This window comes from Girardinichthys multiradiatus, chromosome 10 (assembly GCF_021462225.1).
Source record: "Girardinichthys multiradiatus isolate DD_20200921_A chromosome 10, DD_fGirMul_XY1, whole genome shotgun sequence".
Taxonomy (NCBI): Eukaryota; Metazoa; Chordata; class Actinopteri; order Cyprinodontiformes; family Goodeidae; genus Girardinichthys; species Girardinichthys multiradiatus.
Genome location: NC_061803.1, coordinates 16,187,845 through 16,206,808, shown reverse-complemented (window position 1 = coordinate 16,206,808; position 18,964 = coordinate 16,187,845). Strand labels below are relative to the sequence as shown.

Sequence of the window (18,964 nt, the reverse complement as noted above, 5' to 3'; positions counted from 1 at the left end):
ACAATATCTGTTATTTATTGAGATGCACTTGTATATCTACTTGGCTGGACAAGACTAAAATTGAGAATAAAGTAGTTTCAAGACTTCTATACCAACTCGGCAAACCCATTCAGCACTTGCTGTCACCCTGCACCATGTGCTGATAGCTCCTGGAGCTGTGTCAACATCCCTGTTGACCGAGCTTCTTGCAGAAGCAAAGTCTGTGCCAAGGTCTAATTTTCACATGCCCCTGAGAGGATCAGACTGCAGCAGCAGCCCTTTTTCACCCTTTTCCTCTACATGAAGCTGCAACAAACACTGTTTTCATGCTCTTTTTCTGCAGAAGCTGAAATGTGTTAGATAAATTTGTAATAATTACCACAACCCTCTCCACTTAGTAAACCTGGTCTTTCAGTAAAATGTGATCCATGGCAAATTATAATAACACAGACTTGAAAAACCTTTGTTCAGACTTTAACCTCTCAGTCTGGCCTGGGATAAGGTGTGGGCAGAGTGATTTTGTTTCTGTTTTTCTAATATGTGAATTTCTTCTTTTACTGATTACATTTTTACACGTCGTATTTAGCAATAGGTGATTTTTCCTTAATAGTTTCTCCAGTTTTTTAACCGTTTTACAATAATATACTTATAGATTCTATGAGCAGATGATGGATCCAGCTCTCCTTATCAGCGCCCAGTTTGTTTGCTCTCCAGCTTGTCGGAGCTCCCGGATGAAGCGTGAACAGCCTCTCGGAGGGATTGTCTTCATTGGCAGTGTTACAGCTTTCTTCTTCTTCTTGTTTGGATTCTGTCTTGCGTGAAACCACAATACGAGTTTTGTCCCACAACTTAGTGAGGGTACACTATTCATTAGATTTTCAATACAACACAGACTGCCATTTATATTCAGCTGGTGTCTCCCTTATTCACTTTAATAACTATTTGCCCTTTTTTAAATACAGAAGCTGCTTTTATTCTACAGTTTTCTTGCAGTATCATTTATATACACTGAATCAGCAAAAAGCGATAAGGCTCTGCTGTAAAAATACTTATTTGCTAAATTATGATCAGAACTCCACTGTTGTGGGGTAGTAGTTTTAGCTGTTTTTATTTGGGGGCCTGACGCAATTTTATTAGTGATTAACAAATAGTCTAACTTGAACCTTTATTTTACAGTTCTAAAAAGCTTAAACAAAGGGGAAAAGGTCCAATGGTTAAAAGAAAAAATAAAATGAAAGGTCAAAGTATAAAATATTAAAATTTTGTATTTTTGTCAGCCCTAAATGAACTAAGTGTTAATTTGTTTATAATAATAATTAAAGCTAAATTATTGAGATGTGACATGCAGTTTTGGCTCTTTAATTGTTGCATAAAAAGTTTAAAAGCAGGAAATCACATTTAGCAAGAGTTGCTGGTGAATTATTTGACAAACATTTGTTGTTTTTTCATTTGGAATTAATAATAATAATAATGCATTTTCTCATTGGAAGAAAATACATTTATTCGATTTTCATATGGTTTCAAAAAATTGTAACTATAATGAGGTAAAAGATTCAGCATTTAATCTAAACATTTTTTAAACATTTAATTAATGTAGTTAGTTTTAGAAGGACCCACAAAGTGGATTTTTTAAATGTAGCCTGCTCTCTCGACATCCTACCAGCGTGCTTGGTTAAGAGTGTTTTTCATTGCATTGGTCCTACTGTACTTATCTTAGTAAATGCTTCTTTAGCTTCTGCTCAGGTACCTGTTTGTCATCCTCCCGCTTTTAAAAAAGGTTAAATTGGATCATTCTGTCTTTAGCAATTACAGAACCACCCCAAAGCTTCCTTTTCTGGCCAAGATTTTAAAGAAGGTTGTGGTCAGGCAGTTAACTGGCATTCTTGATCAGTACAGCTTTATGGACCATTTTCAGTCAGGTTTTCATAAATGTTGGAAGTGACTTCAGGTTCTGATACTGTTGACTATCCAACCCTGCAAAATAAGCTCAGGTGTCAGACCGGTATTTCAGGTTCTGCTTTTTTGGCATCTATTCATAGATCCCATTCCTGTCCTGTTCAATTTGCTGTTCCACAGGCCTCTGTTTTGGAGCCACTGTTGTATTTGCTTTATCTGTTCCTTCTTGGTCCCATTCTGTTACATTTTCAGGATACTTCCTATGCAGATGATTTTAAAAATGTATGTTTATCTATTTTCAAATTAAGCTTTGAAACTGAACATTTCATTAAAAATGATTGGCTTGTTAAATTACTAAAACTGTACGATTAGTAGGGTATTATGTACACCTTCCTGGAGGATGGCTTTGGCTGAGCTACTGTTGCCAACAACCTTATGTTCTCCTTCCTTAAATGATACACTTGACCCTATCTTTGAGTGGTTAACCCTTTCTTTCTTCTAGACATAGCCAATGGTTGAGCTGTGTGCTCACTTTATCCTCTAGACTTGAAAATTAGCTCAGAGCTTATCTGCTTAGCTGTCTTTCTCTCCTGGATTAAGCCACTAAAGGAGCTACTACTGCTATTAACTTATAACTTTTTGTAACATGGAAAGTACTCTTGGATTGGTGCTTCAACATTCTTGCTGTGTCTCTGCTCTGTCTTATCAAATCACTAGTCGGTCGTGGCAGAAGGCTGCTCCCACTAAGCTAGGTTCTGCTGGAGTTTTCTTCCTGTTAATAGGGAGCTTTCCTTTCCACTGTCCCTGCATACATGCCCATTTTGAGGGATTGCTGCAAAGTCAACGACACAATGCAACGACTGTGCACTGTTGCTACATGCTCATCCAGGAGTGAATGCCGCAAGTCACTGACTCGATGCAATCTGCTGGGTTTCCTTAGATAGAAAACATTTTAACCAATTTGAATAATAAATTGAATTTGACTGGATTATCTGATAACTGGGTGCCTTGAGAGAACATGTGCTGTAGATATTCAAAATGTCCCAGGGGAGTCTTGAATGCCGTCTTCCACTCATCTCCCTGGCAGATTCTGACTAAGTGGTAGGCATTTCTGAGGTCCAGCTTAGAGAAAACAACAGCGCCATGTATAGGCTCAAACGCAGAAGCTAACAAAGGAAGAGGATATTTATTCTTTACTGTAATTGCATTCAAACCCCTATAATCTATACAGGGGCGTAAACCTCCGACCTTTTTCCCCACAAAAAAGAACCCCGCCCCTAAAGGAGATGAAGAAGGACGGATAATTCCCACGGCTAAAGACTCCGCAATATATTTCTCCATTACCCTTCTCTCCGGCCCAGAGATGCTATGGAGCCGACTGGAGGGCAAAGGAGCACCTGGGAGGAGGTTAATGGCGCAGTCATACGGTCGATGAGGCGGCAGAGACAGAGCCCGAGATTTACTAAAAACCATTTTGAGGTCGTGATACTCGGAGGGGACCCTGGTTAATTCTGGGAGTTCCTCCTCTTCACCTTCCTCACCAGGGGTGGTAGGGCCGACGGCTGACTGCAAACATGAACTGAGACAACCCTCAGACCAAGCCTCTACCCGCAATTCCACCCAATTACTATGGGGATTATGACGCTGGAGCCAGGGGAAACCGAGTACTAACGTACTCTGAGCAATGGGAAAAACATAAAAAGACACCTGTTCTCGGTGATTACCGGACAAAACAAGCTCAAGTGGCTGTGTCTGATGGGTGATCTCATGTAGTGATAACCCATCCAAGGCTAAAACCCGACAGGGCTGGGCCAACTTCTGTGGCAATTTGTTTCTTGGAAACAAAATCATAATCAATCAAGTTCAAATCGCAGCCAGAGTCAACTAGGGCAGATAAAACCTCAGCGTGATGATTCAAAAATAAGGTAGCCGGTAACGTGAATCGAGGGGTTTTACTACTGGAGGATTGGTCCGTCGGTTGCCCCATCACATGTTTACTATTACGCGACTTCTGGTTCCACTGAATTTTATTATTTTACGGTTTATCAGTCAAGAGGGCTGAATAAAAAAAGCATTCACAGTTTCTTTGTTTTTAAAAGTAAGGATGTTAATTGATTTTGAAAGCTTACTTCTCATCTTCCAAGCCTTTATCAAAGAGGATTTATTGTTCTTTATCAAACCAATTTGTGCCCAGAGAGTATTATCTGTCTTCTGGTAGCCGATGGCTTTAAGCAGTAATGGACCTCTGAGAGATTAAACCATCGTGTTGATTTGCCAACATGGGCATCAGAGAGAAAATAAAGGTCAGATGTTGGCAAATCTGCATCACAGTTTGGATGGCGAGGCTGATTATGACATGACTTCTCCACACTGCCAGGGTCTGCAAGTTTGTGTGTGAGAGGGCATTAAAAAATGTTATTTGAGCGGATGTAACCAGAGGCTTGTGTTTAATCTGATATGTAATCCTCTTTTTTATGAGCTTTGCTGTTATCTGGGCTGGTTGAAGGAGGGTGTCTGGCCTAATAGGTTTGGGTTTCCTGTGGTGGTGGAGGAAGTATTTGTACAGTGATGACTTGTTGGGAGTTTGGCTTCTGTAAACTGTAAAAAAAGAGACTGCTCAGGAAGTGCAGCTTGTCACAGTGAGGACAGCATGCACATGAGCTGGAGGGGGGGGGGTATTTTTGTCTTTGAGGCTGTAACATGAAGCACTGACCCCACGTCAGGATGTATAAATAACCTGGTTTTCACAGACCCAGTGTCTGTTTACATTCTGAGGTGATGGACTGGGTCCTACATGCCGGAAGACAAAGTAACCAACAAGTCCGTCATTATTACCTTTAATCCCCCCAGCCAGGTGACTTCGTTCATCTCAGCTGCTTTGCATGTGAAGTTTATGACTCCCTTAACGTCAGACCCATTCTGGACTTTTCTCCTGACCTTCATTAATTTCCTCTTTTGCAGCTTGACCTGTGACCGGCAATGGAGTACATGAACAATGCCTCAAACAGCTACGGTTCTGGAGACACTGTTAGTGCCTCCTTAGCGAACATGACGATTAACGACCAGCACCACCAGGAGAACGGAGTCAAAATGAAAGGTCAGACATCAGCAACTAAACCAAGTACTTCATGCACTTCAACACTTCTGTGCGTTTAAAATCCACATTCAATAGTACATTCATAGATATGCTGTGTTAAAAAAGCTACAGCCACAAGTAGACAGGAAAATCCTAATGCCTTTTGGGAAAAGTAATATACAAATATATTAATGTTTGCAATTGCAGAAAGTACTGTCTGTATTGCAAAGCACATACTTTCCTGGAACTTACAGGTTACTTTCCCAGACCTCACAATTTATTTTTCTGCAGCTTACAGTGAACTTTCAAGAAGCATCTGTTTTACGAGGTGACTTGTAGCTGGGTGCTTTTAGTGACTTATTGGGTGTTTTCTGGGAGTAACCTTCCAAGTACTTAGAGGGTACTTCCTGTAAACTTATAAGGTAATTTTTCTGGAACTCACAGGGCCCCCTAAAGGAGCGAAAGTATTGTGTAAGTTAAATAAAGAAAACCGAAACTTACAAGACTGTAACCATCATGTTTGGGAAAGTAACCTGTAAGGTTCTTGGTGGGTTTCAAGACTACTAGAGCACACTCAAACTATTCAGTTACATACGGTAGGGATGAATTTATGTAAAAAGACAGAAGCAACAACATTTTATTTTGGCCTTCTTCATCTGATAAAATCTCTGCATTAAATTATCCAAACTGTGGCAATAAAATCAAAAATATTAACATATTTTTGAACATTTCTGAAACATTTCTACAAAATTGTTTTATTATAATGCAAAAGTTTCTTCATTATGAATAGTTTTATCTCAACAAACAGTTTTTCAGGACTGTATTGTTTTCTTCTGTTACAGTATTAATACCTACTTGTTAGACAGGTCAATAGATGTATTTCATATAGTTGTCAGGGTATAAAATATCTTTAAAAAGAAAAATTGCTCTAAAATTTACATCAGTAATACTAATTAATATAATTCCATTTAAATGTGCTTTAACTAATCCTTTTATCTGTATTTGTTGGGCTTTCCAAATTTGACGCCCACAGGTTGCAGATTAGTCCCTTTTTGTTTTCACGTCAGAGCTTTAATCCCTGAACACAGACAGATTATTATGTTAAAAACAAGACAGTGAATGAATAGTTTTGTGAGGGTCTGGGTACAGTGTGGGGGCAGGGTCAGACTCGCTGACTTTCTGCTGGCTTTTTGTCTTAATCTCTCTCTTTACATAATGGATACAATACATGCTTGACTGCAGCTGGACTGGGCTCTGTGATCCGGGTATCTGGGTCAGACTTTCATGAACGAGCCCCGTTTTAGTCCTTTTTGTCGGTTTTAGTCATCAATCAGGCATTTAGGGCTGTAAAGAGAACTGCTTTCTGTAATCAGCAGTTTGGTTTTTTGTATGTGTGAAATCATCAAAGGATACAATAAAAAATACATTTCTAAAATTATAAATTTTATCATATTTCTTTATGAATACAAAAACTGCCATGACAAGTTTTATTGATGTTGGATCTTAAAATATCTATAACATTTCTTTAACATTTGTTTTCTGATATTTTCCACCACCTGCTTAAGCTTAGTGAAGCATATTTTATTCGACAGTATAATATACAGATGCAAAGAAATTTGTTAAATGTGTCTTTTATTGCAGTAGCATAATCTCACCCTGAAAAATTTAGAAAATTGCAACCTTTAATTTGAGTACATTTGCTCAGTGGGGGAAAACTTACATAACCAATAAATGCTCCACAGTTAGTATCACCCCAAATAATTAATGTGATATATCTGTAATTTACAATTATTCTTTAAATTATACTTCGCTTTTTAAGTTAAAAAGGGGTCCAGGAACATCTAAGTACTTCTTTATGACTTTCCGTTTCCCTGGGGTATAAATATGCTGTGACACAGATGCCCAAATAGGATGGAAGAATAAGACTAAAATTGAAATTTTTTAGTAACACATATTTCAGGTGGGTTTGGCATGAAAAATAGATGATGTTGAATGTGACTAGGCAAACAGGTCCAATTCATGTCCAAATATAAGGAATCCAATTCAGTGCTAATTAAATTCATGTCAATACAATTAATTCCAGTATGATCTAGTAATATTTAGATATTTTTACATACAGACCAACACAATCCTCTTGTAAAACAATGTATGTCAGGAAAACATGCAATGTCAGATTATTTAAAATAAATAAATAAACAAACATGAGTATGCACTGTTAATGTCTGACTGCTGTGGGTTTTTTGTAATTGTAAACCCCAGTTTCAACTAGTCAATTTAAATACTAACAGCAGAACATCTTGGTTGCATGGCAGCACCGTTTCTTAATGACTTTACCAGAACATTGTCTTGTCCTCTTAAAACACCAAATACAGTCATATTCAATAAACTGGATTATTATAGTAAGTTCATTTATTTCCCTAACTCAATTCACTAAGTGAAACACATTATATAGATTAATTACACAGTGGCTGATGATTTCAAGCCTTTATTTATGTTACTTATGATTATTTTCCACTTTCTGCCAATGAAAAAATACGACATTTAAGATTAGAATATTACGTCAGATCGGTAAAAGAAACATTTTTATACAGAAATGTGGGCTTAATGAGAAGTATGTTTAATACATGCTTAAAGATTTGGTTTTTTTAAGAATGTACTTTTAATCTGACAGACCAGCCCCACTGAAATGCATATTGCAATTTGTTCAATATCATTCTATATTACTGGCATACAGAATCGATGTACTGCATTTCATATATTAGCTGGTATTTATGGTTGTGCAAACAGTTCTTTGCTATACTGATACTGCACACACTGATACCAGGGTGATGAGAAATATGCGTCATATTGTGCTGCCATGATATAATAAAGTCAAGTTTGATTGATGATTGAAGCCAACTAGTAATAATTTATCTATAAGGAAGCCCACTGTTTGGTATCACTGTTTATTTCCTCACACAAAGGACATTTTTTTGTTTTGGTCTGTCTTATCACCTTATCACCTGCACTGTTGTATTGCTCTTGCACCCAATACTGCTCTATATTAACTCTCACTCACTTAAAACTGTTCACATATATTTATATTATATTGTAGATATGTTTATACTGTTTAATTTGTATTGTATTGCACCGACTACGCCAAAATAAATTCCTTGTAAGTCCAAAACGTACTTGGCAATAAAGCTTTTCTGATTCTGATTCTGATTAATAGGGATTGATTGCCTTGCTAATAATCTTTTTTAAATTAATCAGAAGTGTGTTTACGTACTGTTTTTATCCCAACTAACCACATGGCCACATAGTACGTAGCCTAGCTTTTCCCAGTTTACAGCCCTCACTAGTGCAGTCGTTCTACCCATTTCCAATTCCCATTATCCCATGTACTAACAGGACACGGCGCACAGAGTCAAGTTTGTCTGCAGAGCTTAACAGCTTATCAATAAGCAGTGAAACACAAAGTGAGTATCTAATCAGCACATTTAAGTAGGAGATGTAGCATCCATAGAGTGTAGTGGTTGTAGTGTGAGGTTAGACTGTATTGGTTAGTTTGTTTGAGTTCCTGTATGCATACTACAACCTTTTTTTCTCACTATACAAATATCAAACATATATCAACATAAGATTAAGATAACGTAAAACATTTCGTTATATGATTTAGAAATGAATTGTTTCCTTGCAATTAAATTTTAAATTATTGATGTAAAGAAGTTTCTGAGAGGTTTTTTTGTTACCATCTGATAATCTCATTTTACTCATCAGAACATTCTATTAATGACAAAAAATATTCTAATATATGTAATTTCCCCAGATATTAAATGTTCTAATATTATCTCATGTTTATAACCAATATTTACATTGAAAATGATCCAAAAGTTTTATTATTTGTCTTAAAACCACATTAAATTAATCTTCTTTTATTACAGAATGCTTATTTTCTCAACTTTCTTTCTCATATTTACAGAAAACCGTGCCATAACTAATAATGTCCAATTTGCTTACTTGTTTTCCTAAATTGTGAATTGAAATGATTGTAAACATAAAAACACTCTCACTGTCTGTCTCATAATTATAAATACATTTATTGTCTCAAAATCTCTTGAATTTTAATCTACTGTCCTATATGTTTAACTTGTCCTTTGAAAGCAAGAAAAGTTGTCAAACAAATATTCTTTATCGTTTTTACACATAAAAGCAAACCAAAAACAGACAATATTGTTAATGTTTCAAAGTACTATGGAGCTGAATTTAGGTGAAGGTAATGTTTTCGTAAACTTTAGTCTAAATGTTATTGTTTGTGTTAATAATTAGTTTAAAATTCTCCTTCACAGTTTTAGTTTTAAGTTTTCCTTTAATAATAAACTTCGATCTTGATTTTTCAGATAAAGAAGCAGTGGTCACTGAAAATGGGCTGAAATCTGTGTCTGACGTTTCTCAGCCAGAAAGCAACCAATATGATGACGAGTTGCATCCTGGTACGAACGTCTACAGTCCCCATTTCCTGACGCTTGAAAAGCTGCTTCAACTCCCATTTTTGCTTGGTTTACTTTGTGTGCAATTTATCCCTTAATTCCTTTCTGTTTTTACAGTGACCTTTATCTTTTGCAGAGAGATACAACCTGTGTTGTTTTATTTCAGTCTCCCACTAATTAAAATTTTTGTTTTCTTGCTATAAACCGACTCTGCTGTTCTGCTACTGTAAGACATTGTAATTGCATGTAGAGTAACCACTTCAACAGCCACAGATCAGACACTATTATAGAAAATAGTGGCTCTCTGTGCTTGTTAGAAATAACCGCACTAACGCCACTCCTCCCTGGGATCAGCTCGCTTTGATCACAAGTGATGAGAGCGAAGGCTTCTCCAAAACAAAGAGGCTGGAAAGGTTATGAGGTTGAAGTGGCCTCTCAGTCGGGACGCATGACAATTAACCACTTGTAACAGAAAACCTCAGATAAATAGGCAGAGCAAATCTGATAATAAAGTGATCTGGATTTATCACATCTTATTTAAAAACTGAATGACCTTAATTTTATCTTGCATCAGATGCTACGGCAGAGAAAGGAGCAGAAGTTGTTTCTGAGCTCTCAGAAAAAGAAAGCACCTTGAGAGGAGACAAGGGGCAAGTTGGTATGCCTTTACCTATTAAGCACCTTCTTCTTTTCAGCCTCTTGTGCTTCCATTAGTTTTTCCAGCGTTATCATAAATAAATGCACTAACTAGCATTTTTATAAGAATAAGATTCCACTTTATCTAAATGCACATTAGCCGGTTAGCTGCCAATGGATAGCACATATTTAGCTAGGTGCAGAAGGACATTCATTTGAAGGAAAATTAAAAAAGAGATCATGGTATTGAAAATATATATTTAAATTAAACATTTGCACTTAATTTACCCTGTTTGAGTTTTTAATTTGTTTAGGTGCTTGTGCTATGCACACCTTTGACTTTCTGAGACATAGCTTTTAATGACTAGTAAATTCAGTTTTTAATCCACTTGATGCAACATATCAAGATTAAGATATGCTTTATTGTCCTGAGGAGGGTAAATTTGTCTTGGGCAATAATAGTACATACAGCTACAGACAGTCCAGAAGAAACATAGAAAAATATTGAAAAACCAACAAAACTAAAAGGTTACTTAATTTATATTTTACAAAAAGTGGGGTTACTAGTTTCTAACAGGAAAAAATACAATAAAACCTTTTTTCTCAAGGTATCATACTTTTAATTGCTTTGAACAAAGTTGTTTGCTACGCTTATGTGACCAGATTGCATAAGAATATGGTTTATTTCTGTATACCGTAAGTGAATCCAATTTGGTTTCTGTATGATCTTTACTCTTTATATGTTTTTATTCCTTTGGCTTTTTGGTGTTTTTGCTTTAGCTTGGCTCTTTTTGATGCTAGCTCTCTAACGCAGTGTTTATAAAGAACAGCAACACACTCACCACACTTAAATAGCAAAAAAGTCCTTTTTAATATAACTGTACATGATGGTTATTTTTAAAAGGAAAGAAGTGGTCAAATCACATGCAGACTTGTGTGATCTGTTACACGGATGCACAGCTCTGAGTTGTGGTAAAGGCCAGACTTACATTAAACACAGCTGAAACACCAGCTAGCATGGTCCACATGTAAGCCTCTTGTGTGTGTAGGAAGCTGTTGCACTTGTTGTCCTGGTTTACTTTAGCATATTTACCCTTATACCTTTGAATCTTCTATTACTCTGACTAACAGGTATTGGCAGCGGGCTTTCTGCATTAAATGAAGACATGCTGTTTGCGGGCTTATTGATTTCCTTGCAGTGAGTGAGTGCATTAATCGGTCATGAACAACAAAAACACATCACTGACTGAGCTCTTGTGTCTTCTCCATTTGTCTCATGCTGGTCAATAAGCAGCAGGAGCAGCATCTTCAACAGGTAGGCTGCTATATTACTCATTGATAACACTTAGAAGTCATTTAGTTACTGCTGAAGATAGATACACATATGCATACAATTCCCGTGGACAAATAAAGTAGCCTTAATCAATTGAAAGGTCTTCTGATGTCAGCATTTTATAGTATGTTGTATAGCTTTTGTAATTTATTGTATACAATTATTCTGCTTAGACTGATGTGTGATGACAGAATACTTTTATAAGATTTTAATAAGTAAATCACATAGAATGAATTATAAACGTATTTTTATGTTTAAAGTAGCTTTAACAATTCTGCTTATGAGGTTTTATTGCATTCTGTACGTTGTTTATTTTGTATATATATATCTATATATATATATCTATATATAGATATATATTAGTTTTCAGTTTTTGGTTGAAAGGATTCAAAACAGATAGGACCTATTTTTAATCGCAAAACCAATGTACAAAAAATTACTGTAATATTTGTGCAATTGTGTATTAAAGAGATGTTTAGTCAATTTAAAAAAAGTTTTTTCTTTGTATGTAAATGTGATATTTTGTTTATTATATAAAATCTACAAATTTCCACCAAAGTGAGCAGTTTTGTAAAGATAGATTTTTATTTTTTATTTTTGACAGCAGCGTCAGACTTATAGAAGCAAATTAATAGAGTTTTTGTGTTCTTTTATTCACTTTAGGCAACTAAATTCCTATCGTCACATGGTTGGTTTTGCATTATAAATTATCAGAGGTTTTACAACTTGTCTTTAATTTTTTGTTCAGCCTTGTGGCTCACTATAATTTTATTTATTTCCATGTCTAAAATGAAGAAATATCTAAAAGAGTGTGAGCATTGGGCAGCTGATAACGCAGCTGGAAGTTGTAGAAGTGTGCTGACATTATGTCTTGAATGCTAAAGTTAGCATTCAATGCATAACATATTGGACACCCAGGACAGCAATAGCAATTATTGCAAAGTCTCCAGCTTATACTTGAACTCATAAAGGGAACATATATGTGGTAACCTCTCCAGTGAGGAGAAGGAAGAAGTTAAGAAAATAGTTTGAGAACAGCAGCTTGGAACAAACTTGGTCCATATATTAAGATTTAAAAGTGCTCTGTGGTGAGTTCAGTCTGCCTGTAATGCACCACAATGAAGTATGAACACATGTGACAAAAACTGTGACTTAAATTTCTAAAACTCTGGCTGCATTTAGGTGACGTGCAAGGTCTGGTCCTGTTCTAACCAGCATTGTTCCTCCAAGGTGTTTTTCTAACAACATGACATGTGGCTTCGAGCTAATGCTACCCACATGGTGCTTGGAAATTAAATATTCAGAGGTCAACTACGGTCAAACATTTTTTTCTTCACTTGACTGATCATCCTCAGACACATAAATAATACTGTTTGCTACAGCTAGTTTGCTGTTAAAAAGCATTTCTTTACCTGATAAACGCTATGCTCAAAAACAGGTCCCACAGTTTCATAATTTTGAGGCAAAATGTTTTTTCAAACTGTTTTTGATCCATCCTCCCTACCTGTGTTTACTTTTACAAAGCTCACCCACATTTTCTGCATGGATGATGTTTGTAGCAAAAACATATTTTTTCCTGTGTAAAACTGGGTAGCCACACATCCATTTGATATATAGTTTTTTTTTTTTTTAAGACAGTTGATTTTCTGCCTACAGACGTGGAGTCACAGGTTTTAAAATAGTGCTGTTACAGATACAAGGTGTTCATTCATAAATGGATGTGTTCCCATTTTAGCTGGTTTGACTCATACATTTTTCTGGGTCTAAAATATAATAAAATAAGCAAGGCACTGATGGTGGAGGGGTTAAGCATGTGACCATATACAGAGGCTACAGTCCTTGAGGCGGCCGTCCCGTGTTCAAGTCCCGGACCTGGCGACATTTGCCAAATGTCTTTCCCTCTCTCTTTGTCTGCCTACTGCCTAAAAATAAAGGCCAATAGTGCTGAAAAAATATCTAAAATATAATAAAATAAATGCACATTGACCAGTATTCAAGTATAAGATTGTGAAGGTAAACTAACCTTCCACAAAAATAGTTTTATAGTTTAATGACACTCAAGCATTAATGCGTCTAAAATCCATGATGTGTTTTAAAACTCCTATCACCATCTCTGTCTTCATCTCAACACGGGACTGAATTAAAAGGCCAACATGTGATGCAGTTTTGGAAGCAGCAGTGATTTTAGTGGTACTTTTAAAAAATAAAATAAAAGCAAACATCTGTTTTGATTTAGTTTAAAACTGTTCATACCTGTTCCATTAACATGCTTCAGATCATTAGCTTGTAATTTTATTGAGGCAATAGTTTTGGAGATATAGGCGTTATTGCAATTTGCCAGAATCAGATCAGACTATTGTACCTTGTTTTACATACAAATGCTTAATTGTGTGGTATTTTTTCCTGGAATGCAACATGTTTTGTCTCTCACTGACATTTTGTGTATTATTGTCCAAATCCATCTCAGTTTGCTTTTAATCTCAATTTTTAGTTCTCAGTTTATGTTTTTTTTTCCTGTGATTTCATGTTTTCTCCTTTTTACATTTTAATTTGTATTGTTTTAATGGGGAGGTGGAAAACAAGTGCTGTAAATGTTTTGTAATCTGTTTTTAAGACAAATTATTGAGGCCTGCTAATGGAGCCCACAGTGAGTTTGCGCCTGCTGAGCATGGAGCTGCTGGGATAACACTTGACTTCATGGAAGCTTCCTCTTCCCCAGACTCAGGAAAAAAGACAGTGGGAGAGTGTCAGAAGAGGTCAAGTGAGTCTTTATGGGCCTCTGAAGATCTCAGCTGTAGGTCAGGGATAAAACAGGACATAGATGCCAGCAGGGGGAGCCCTGACTGGGCTGGAGCTACTGATTCTCAGAGGGCAATAAGTCTTGATGCATCTGAGTGTCTGGTGGAAATGAGTAATCTGCCTTGGACGTCTTTAGTCCGCAGCGCAGCTTTGGAAGACCTCACAGCCATTGAAGATAGAAGCTTGTGGGTAAACCAGGAAGAGGTCGTCTTGGAGCAAATAAAAGATGGACTGACTGCAGAGGGAGATGAATTAAAGCCCTACAGTCACTCTAGAAGCAAACATATCTCTTCAGAAACTAAACAAACTCTTCATAAACAAAGGCTGTCAGAATCTGGGTTTGATTCACATTCAGAAGATCTCCCTCCAACACACATCACTGGGAGCATTTCTGAGAAACATCGTCCTTTCACCAAACCGCCATGTGACGCAGAGGCTGAAAACAACAGTGAGTCATCATCACACAGGGCCAGCGACTCAAAGCCTGACATTTCCAAAGACTTACAGAAGAGCAGTGTTGCTCAAACCTCCCAGCTCCAGAAATGCCCCTCCCAAAGCCCTGCAGCCAGAAGGTCTCTGGTGCCGGTCGCAGTTTTCAAAGGTCTGTTTGCTGTCATGTTCACCAGTACAGAACCAGCCCTGCTTCTTTTAACTTCTTCCACATATTTGATTTACAAAAATGCAGCTTTGCCTCTCTGTTATGCAGCACTGTTTCTCCAAAATAATTTCTAAGGACTGTACCTTTAAGCTGAGGAGCTTGTTGTCCCCCCCCACCACCCCACCTTGGCTTTCTGTTTCCATCTCTGCCCACCCAGCTGGTCATGCAACCCGAAACAAGACACGTTGTGGTTGTAAACACATGCGTTTTGTATCACGCTGCATGCTGCATACCCAACACCATTCATTTCATGTTTTGCATTTTCATTTGTATGCCATGATGGTGATTTGAGACACACTCTTAGAGGGAAATGTGCCAATTTATGTATCTGGATGGACCTTAAACCGAAACTAAAGCCATGGTCTAAAGCTGACTTCTGTTTTCTTTTGTAGCTCAAGGAAAGACAAATAATGGAGATAAGGTATGTAACCAAAAGCATAATTTGTCTGTAATTTGTATAAGAGTTTTGTACAAGGATTATTCTGGAGTATTAAAACTTGGGTCTAGATATAATGAGGCATTCAAATTTCCTGGCACTGGAATTAAGGGGTTGAGCCTATATCAACATATATATGCATATATATGCATGTATGCATATACATAGCAATATATTATTGCACATAAACATGAATTCTTAAAATGAGTTGAAAGTACATTTAATCCTTCTTCTATCTTGGAAAATCCAGTTTCCAATCATAGCTGTATTAGTTCTTGAGGAAAACTTTTTACTGAGAATAGGCATACTTGTTTTGTTTTGGGTGTTTTTGTACTGCTGGCATCAAGAGTGCAAATCAGGAATCAGCATTTTGGGCATACCTGCAGCAGGCTCATGGGGTCACAGTTATCTCCTACCATAAAACCACACTTTATTTATTTTATTTTAATTCCTAACAACATGCACATAAAGTATTGTCAGCCTCGTCAATACTCGTTGTTGACTGCCATGATGGAAAGGATATGTAAACATCTAAAATATGACAATTTTAGTACACCAGAATTATCCGTAGACATGAAACCCATACATAATTTGTTTTCACCATCTTTGAGTTGTTAATTTATTTCCTTTATTTTGTGTTTGGCATCATTTGAGTTTTTGTTTTCATCCATTTCTTTCCTCCTCATGACAAAGACTCAAACTGTCACCACACCAACCTCTTTCCTTAAAAGACCCTCTGTTGTCACCAAGAGCAACAAAACACATGGTTCCTCCCAAAACGGCCACAGCTCCATCCCCATTAAAGCCAGCAGCACCCCAGGGCCCAGGCAGCCTGGAGTAAGTACTGGTCCGACAGAGATTACAGGTCAGGGGTCTGGACTGAGGCTCTGTCTCCTATTCCACAGAGAATAAAAATGTTCCTTCACCAAGATTTTCCAACATAATACATCATCATTTTTAAATCTCTGTTTATTTTTTTCAGCATTTTATATAAATGCCCTGTCCAAACTAACCCATCTTTCATTTTAGCTGAGGAGTTTTTTTAAGGACCCCTTCCACTTTCATCCTTGCTGGAAACTAACCTGCTGTGCTGCTGATTTTTAGGGTGCCGGTGCTGCAAAGCCTCAAGTCCAAGGAGCCAAAACTACTGCCAGAAATGCAGCTCAACCAGGTAACAAAATGAGAAAACCACAGTTCATTTTATTTTATTTCATTTGATAGACTTAATTTTAAAGATTGAAAGACATCTTATTATATGTGATACAGCTAATGCCAAGAAACCCCCACTCCAAAAATTGAAAAAGGTAACCTAAATGAGCAAATGTTTGGAGATTGCCTCTAGCTTTGCACAGCCAAAATAAAAAAGCCAAAGCCTCTGTTGGATCAAACCTGGTCAGCCTTTAGCCAATAGAGCTTCTAGTTAGCTTTGACTTTAATCAGTAACCTTAACTCTATTATTTATCCTCCACTATTATTTAAAACCATCTTATTTCCAACTTCTTTGTTTTTTTAAGATGCCAGGAGTGGGCAGAACAGCCCGGGTACGCCCAAGTCCCCCGGCAGTCAAGCACTTTCTGCAGCCGAGGCCAACAAAGTGAAAAAGGTCGCGGTTGTACGTTCCAATCCGAAATCTCCGGGGTCACTGAAAAGCCGTTCTCCGGCTCCTCTGGCTGCTGCTGCACCGCTGCCTGACCTGAAGAATGTCAGGTCAAAGATCTGCTCCACAGAGAACATTAAGCACCAGCCTGGAGGTGGAAAGGTAAGTGATGACAAACTACCTAAAGGAGTTTTTCTACATTTTTTTTCTGTGAATTGGTTTGGGTTCCCACACTCAGCAGCCCCTGGTTCCAGGAACCGTTTTAGTGCCACTTTGATTACAGTTCTGAACTAAATGACAGTGTTTGTGCCTCTGTCCTGGTGATTTTTATGCAGTTCAGTCACACTTAGCATATACTGCCTAGCCGATTAAGTCAAATATGTGAATGAGAAATGGCTGCAGTGTTTTACAGGGTGTTTTCAGGACTGATCAAACCCAGTCTATAAAGTTGTCTAATTAAGTAGGCATGTTTACGTTCACCAACCCATTCTCAGCAGAGTTTACTCAGTAGGTTTAAGGTCTGGCCAAAATGTGGAGTAAAAAGCCTCAAATCAGATCATTTGGAGTATTTTATAACCACAGAATGAGAAAACCACAACATCATTCTACCCAACAAGTCTAGTTATGAACCCTTTTTCCTTCATAGCTACAATTTTATCCTGATGGAAAGAAAGTCGTTGGTAGATCGCAACCAGAAGCAAGTTTTTCATAAACTCTTTAGACCTTAAGATTGGTTTGTTGAGCGTACACAAACCAATGGTGCATTTTTTAAAGACTTTTTTTCAGCACTAGAGGCCTTTATTTTTGATAGTAGGCAGAATGGAGGGGAGGGCCAAAGAGAGGGGGAGACATTCAGCAAAGGTCGGGACTCGAACCCGGGACGGCTTCTGTATGTGGTCATGCGCTAACCCCTACACCACCAACGCCGCACCCCATTGGTGCATTTTTATTGTTTTCTTTACATCTAGCTTGCTTTGTAACTAATCTGGCCATATGTTGGGGCTTATTGACTATTTGAAAGACATTTTTGTGGCCAAGCTTTAACTTTCTGGCTGAAGTCTTAAAAACGTTGCTTCCATATTTACACTAAAGGTTACTTCCTCATGATGCCATCTAATTTTGAAGAGTACCAATCGCTCATACAGCAAAGCACCCCACAGCATAATTCTTCCACCCCCGTACATGACAGTTCAGATAGTATTTTCAGGCTTGCAAGCTTCCTCATTATTTCTCCAATTGCATTGATGGCCAGATCTTTGTCCATGGGAGGATTTGCAAACTGCAATCTGGCTTTTTATGTTGTTTTTGGAGTAGCGGCTTCTTCCTCTCTGAGCGGCATTTAAGCCCATGTTGGTACAGGACTTTTTTTACTAATATTTAAAAATAATAAATCTAATAAAATCTTATTCTGGCATTAAGCAAATAAAAACATTTTCTCGGCAGGAAAGGTTTAGTCAGATTTAATGTGAAACAGTCAGAAAAATGTTATGGGGATTTTATACTGTGTATGTAAATATCTGGTTTCAACTGTATCTCAGTCCTATTATAGTTAATAAGACAGTCTAAGGAAAGCTGCCGGTTTCTTGTGTATTGCAGTTCTTGCAAGTTTAGCCTAGTTTTTAGGTTGGATAAAGCAGGCTTCAACTGATATGGATGAACACCATCTAGCCACAAGAAATATGATCATTGTGGCAAAAGACATACATTTACGATCAATCTTAAAGTTAACACCCACCAATGTAGCCTTCACAGTGAGCAACTGCAGCTGCCTGAAAGATAAATAAGCTCAGCCCATCAAAGGTTTAACAAAACCTCCCAAATGAGAATGGTGACAAAATACACTATTTCACTTTGCTTTTGGTAAAACAAACACTGAAACTGTACTTTGAAGGAAACATCATGACCCACAGCACCAGGACTAATTATAAAGAATTTGTCCGATTTGCTTTAAATGATCTGACCTTGTTTAATAAATTCTGACATCTCAGATTTAGGAGTGGCTAAACAGAAGGAATATGACGGAATATTATTTTCAAACCATTCCTTTTGTTCTTGTGAATTATTTCTTTTTTTTTTTTTTTTTTA

The 18,964-nt window shown here is 37.3% G+C and overlaps 1 protein-coding gene across 14 annotated transcripts in view; it reads left to right on the top strand.

Moving 5' to 3' along the window:
• Positions 1-18,964, top strand: part of LOC124874943 (microtubule-associated protein tau-like) — a 45,561-nt gene that overhangs the window by 9,964 nt on the left and 16,633 nt on the right. For 3 of the 14 annotated variants that reach the window (XM_047376634.1, XM_047376629.1, XM_047376631.1), the window contains exons 2-9: positions 4,837-4,972; positions 9,331-9,423; positions 9,995-10,078; positions 11,348-11,371; positions 15,239-15,267; positions 15,976-16,119; positions 16,387-16,453; positions 16,797-17,041. In XM_047376634.1, coding sequence (XP_047232590.1) covers positions 4,855-4,972; positions 9,331-9,423; positions 9,995-10,078; positions 11,348-11,371; positions 15,239-15,267; positions 15,976-16,119; positions 16,387-16,453; positions 16,797-17,041 — 804 coding nt within the window. In that variant the 5' untranslated portion in view covers positions 4,837-4,854. The remainder of the gene's footprint in view (positions 1-4,836; positions 4,973-9,330; positions 9,424-9,994; positions 10,079-11,347; positions 11,372-15,238; positions 15,268-15,975; positions 16,120-16,386; positions 16,454-16,796; positions 17,042-18,964) is intronic. The other 11 variants (XM_047376630.1, XM_047376633.1, XM_047376632.1 and 8 more) reach the window with 11 other exon arrangements.